Source organism: Triticum aestivum, chromosome 2A (assembly GCF_018294505.1).
Source record: "Triticum aestivum cultivar Chinese Spring chromosome 2A, IWGSC CS RefSeq v2.1, whole genome shotgun sequence".
Taxonomy (NCBI): domain Eukaryota; kingdom Viridiplantae; phylum Streptophyta; class Magnoliopsida; order Poales; family Poaceae; genus Triticum; species Triticum aestivum.
This window is the reverse complement of record NC_057797.1, coordinates 7595831-7600606: the sequence shown is the minus strand read 5'-3', so window position 1 is coordinate 7600606 and position 4776 is coordinate 7595831. Positions and strand designations below refer to the sequence as shown.

Sequence of the window (4776 nt, the reverse complement as noted above, 5' to 3'; positions counted from 1 at the left end):
CTGCGAGCAATTACTCCATCACTCTTTTGGTTAAAGAACAGAAACTATGTTTGAATCTGTATAATAAAATACCATAACCAGATTCTCCGTGAACAATTCAGTTCACCTATCAACAGGAAGTAAAAAACCAAATATGTATTGTGCAGTTGGAAGGTAATGAGAAAAGGGATATACATTAAACATCTCGGCACCAAATTTGCAAGTTTCAACTTGAAAGCAAACAAATCATTTTCAATGCCAACTTGCAAAAGATTGTGTAGAGGCCAGGGGAGATCCTCTCCTTATTCTAGAAAACTAGACTGAAAAGGTAATGACAGCTTTCAATAGTGAATGAATTACTAAAGGTCAGTTCATCCATAATGAGCATTGAGCAGTACTATGAAACTTGCAAAAGATTGTGCAGCCTTGATGAATAATCACAACTCGAAAACATGGTTTAAATTCCAGCCTCACAAAACATATACGTACAAATATGAATTTCACACCCTGTTGTAGAAGCAAACTGAAAAGGGGGTAAAGTAAACAGCTACAGTACAAAGAAGGTACCAACTCAGATGCAACGGTAGCTCCCGCTGGAGAAAGTGTGGCCAACTTCGTTAAATTGGGCAGTGCTATTGATGGCTGGGCAGAGCTTGATGCCCGACAAAGTGAATGGCCCTTGGTAAGCAAACTTCACCATTCCAACAACCTCCAGTTCGCCATCTTTAGAGTCTTGATCCACAGGCATCCGTGCTCTCAACCGTCCAGCGGGGCCTTTCAGAGGAATGTCTGAGATGTGCCACCTGAGTTCCCTCTCAGCCCGGTTCAACACAGCCTTGGGCGAAACATTAAGCAGAGTTGGATCCACAGGAAGCTTAACAATGAATGTAACATTGCTCAGTGGCCGCGGCAACATCGGGTTCGACGCATAGTGTATCATCAGTGAGAGCAATGTACCACTGTGGCGCTTTACAAGACGCAACCTCAGGGGGAGAGGTGAGTGCTTGGGCAGGAAGCTGTATTTCATGATGGGGATAGGTTCCTCCTTCGATGGTGTCTTCACATGGAACAGGCCGTTCTCGAGGCTGCTCAACACGGTACTCTGCAAGGCAGCCCTCTTCATTCCAGAAGTACCCTCAAGCCGGAATGAGAACTCTGCCTCCCTCCCTGCTGCCTTCTTTGGTGGTAAGGTCTGCAAAATGATTGTACCCTTCAGACCAACCCGTGCAAGAACAGACTCGTTGAATTCAGCATTGATCTCCTCAACGATGCACAACTCAGGCACGGTCATCTCTTTGCTCGGGGTTACCAAGCTGTCAAGTGGCGAACCAGAAGGCGCATTTGGTGCCTGCCCACCACTCATGGCTAGAATCTCAAGACCAGTGAGGGTCTTGTCCTTGTGATCCTTCTTGGTTGTGGTAACAAACTCAGAAGCATCAAGCCCACCCCCAAATGGCGCATTGAAGCCCTCAAATGCCTCAGCCAGTGAAGCTTCCTCATTACCAAACTCAATTCCACCGTAGTCACCCTCAAATCCCTCAACCCCAATGAATGTTGGTTTAGTGGCCTCGGCTGGCGGCAAAGTGGTGACCTCCAACCCAGCAAGCGCAGCAGCAGGATCAGCAACCACAAGGGCAGTCTCCTTGTTCTTCTTGAAGGCACCAACCAACGCCTCCTCTGGCTTGCTAGCAACCATGTCGCTGGCTGCAAAGGGGTCCTTCTCAACCGGGGGCGCCTCCTCAGGCGGCGGCTCATCCCCAGTAGCCGCAGCGGTCGCAGGCGCGAGGCTGGAAGCAGAGAACTCGTCGCCAGCAGATAGGGTCTCCTGGGGGAGCTCGAAGGAGGCGGTGGCGAAGCCGTCGCGGGCGGCGTGGCGGTCCTGCGCGAGGTGCTCGACGACGGGCCAGGAGTCGGCGCCGCGGGCGCGGGCCTCGGCGTCGGGGGAGGAGTTGACCATGCGGGCGAGGTTGTCGCCATGGATGGTGGCGAGGATCTGGGAGAGGCGGACGGATCCCACGCCGTGGAGGACGAGGTCGAGCGCGAGGTAGACCTCGGGGTACTTGCGGTGGACCTTCTCGGGGGTGGCGTCGACGCCGCGGCAGGCGGCGACGAGGACGGAGACGGCCTGGTTGACGGCGTCGGCGACGGCGAAGGCGTGGACGGCGGGCGCGGCGTGGTCGGAGGCGGTGGTGACGCCGAGCACGTAGATGGAGTTGACGAGGCGGTAGACGACTCGGTACTGCGACTCCACGCCCACCACCAGCTGCCCCGAGCCGGTGGCCAGCGGGTCGTCGCCGATGGCGTCGAGGGAGGCGGAGGAGGAGGAGGAGGGGTGCTGCTTGCCGCGGGCGAGGCTGAGGCGCGCGAGGCGGAAGGCGGAGACGGCGGCGAGGGCGCGCGAGACCGGGAACCAGGAGCGCGTCTGGAGCAGGATGTCCGGGCCGTTCACCGGCTGCAGGGAGATCGCGAGGCACGCCATCGCCGGCGGCGGCGGCGGCCGGATCTGGGGCGGATCTGGGTGTGGGGGATGTGCGCTGGCTGTGTGAGATGAGATCCGGGAGTGGGTGCGGGGAAGGAGTCAAGGAAGGAAGGAGACGGGTGCACGGGGCGATGGGTGGACTCAGTGCACGGGCTCGAGACGCTAGGGGTCGCCTTAAACTTGCTTTTCTTTCTTTTTTCTTTTTAACTCTTTTGAGCATCTCTAGCAGCTCCAAACCTCCCAAATCTAAAATAAACCTTGAACTTTCAATCCCTTAAATCAGCACATCAAACTCTCTTACCCCGACCTATTTTGAACCTCGAGGGGATTTAGCTGGTATTCGCTGAACTAGGCCGGCTCATTAGCGTAATTGCTCCCGCTGCTCAGGTTTTTCTTTATTTTTTATTTATTTAAGTTTTTCTTCGGTTTTCTTCTGTTTTTCTCTTCATTATACTTTATTTTTATTTGTTTTTTTCTTCGTTGCACTTTCGTTTTCTGATTTTCTTCACATTATTTTATTTTTCGTTTTTATATTGTTTCTTTGCCGGTAACTGGTTTTCTGTTTTACACAAGTGTGATTATTCTCAATACATTTAAATGTCACAAGCACATTTTTTATTTTTTATTTTTTGAATCACACGTATATTATTTTACATTGTACTTTTTTTAAATGCCACATACATTTATCTAAACTCATGATATTTTTTAGATGTCACAAACATTTTCTTTACACATTTGGTCAGGTTTCAAAATTTGTTCCCAGTTTTGAAATGCCACTCGCTTTTCATTCACACACACACACACATAACATTTTCATTACTCTCGTCAAAGTGGAATCAGACACGAGTTCAGATTGCGCACACAACTAACTAGAAAAAAAGGGCAACCTGGTGCATGTAGCTCCCGCTTGACTTGAACCCATGACCTCATGGTCACAAGACAGCAGCTTTACCACTGCGCCAAGGCTCCCCTTCGCACACAATTAACTAGAGAGGGGCAAAAAAGAAGCAGAGAGCTACAGATGCAGAGCTACAGCTGCAACTCACAATAAATCCTGTAGGCTGATTGAACCGAGAAGCAACCCTTGCTGTCAAACTGCCAAGCTATGAAATCCTCGTGCTGCTGGTATATTGGAATCTTCAGGATCACCTCCGCTTCCTCATGGTTGAAAGTCTGTCTGACAAGTTGGGTATCTATCCACGCATGATACAGAGGGTCAATCAGCTCAGACACACGCGTCAGCAGCGTATTACCTCTGCGCGATCTCGGAAAACCAACTGCACCGGAATCCTCCCAAATCCACATCTGCTCGCCAAACCATGCCCTCCTTGATCACAGCCACCCTTGCAGATACTGCGCCATATATAGTTAATTCCCTTACCCGCAAAATATATATATATATATATATATATATATATAGTTAATTCCCGGTGAGGCCGTAGCTGATGAAAGATCACCGTCGAGGTAGCTCCACTTGGCTTTTGTCTCAATGAGGACGGTGACAATGGCACCATCTTTTTGGATGGATCAGATAAACAGTATGCTGTCTCATGAGACGGTGAGAGATGTGCTTCTTGGACAGGGGCAGCTAACTAGTCAGCTGAAAGTATGAAGAGCGGCAGTAGAGATAGCACTTCTATAGAAAAGCCCACTAGGTGAGGCAAGCAATCCAGTCGGTCCATTTCAGTCCAAAAGCCTCCTTTGACAGCAGCTCAAGTAACAAACACTGCAGACAGAATCAAATGCTTTTGTGATAGCTTCAAGAACATGGCTGGGATTATACTGCAGATATCATGCTACTGGATATGTACTGAAATATTGTGCTATCATACATGAATTAAGATACTATGCTGCAGAGAGAACAGAAAAAAGAGTGGTCACAGATCATGATTAGCTTATAGAAGGAAACTGTTACCATGTGCAACGGACAAGCAGTTGACAAATGACAGAGCAATATTCATATAGAAGATGCAACAGAATAGTTATCTCTCCTGGAAGAAAGTATGCACAGACAAGATGGTATTCGATAGTACACCACAGAATGACAAATATAATGGAACCATTGCGAAAAACGACGTGAGAAAACGAATTATAGTGCTACAAAGGTAGGAACACTCCAGAAAAATAAGTCATCCTGAAAGGAACTTGCTAAATGTCAACCAAGTGTACATTTATATTAACTGAATCCTCTTAGTGGCCCGGTAGACAAGCAGTGATAAGATCAAAAACTGTTTTACTGACACCATTTACATATGCAACATTATTTGTTTGACATACAACAATTATTACTGAGCAGATTAATTATAAACAATTACTGC

At 48.6% G+C, this 4776-nt stretch overlaps 1 protein-coding gene across 1 annotated transcript; it reads right to left on the bottom strand.

The window, feature by feature from the left end:
• Positions 1–379: 379 nt before the first annotated feature.
• On the bottom strand, positions 380–2601 carry LOC123186958 (uncharacterized). Its single transcript, XM_044598690.1, has one exon. It carries the CDS (start codon positions 2456–2458, stop codon positions 551–553), a length of 1908 nt encoding a protein of 635 aa, XP_044454625.1. The 5' UTR covers positions 2459–2601; the 3' UTR covers positions 380–550.
• Positions 2602–4776: the final 2175 nt, after the last annotated feature.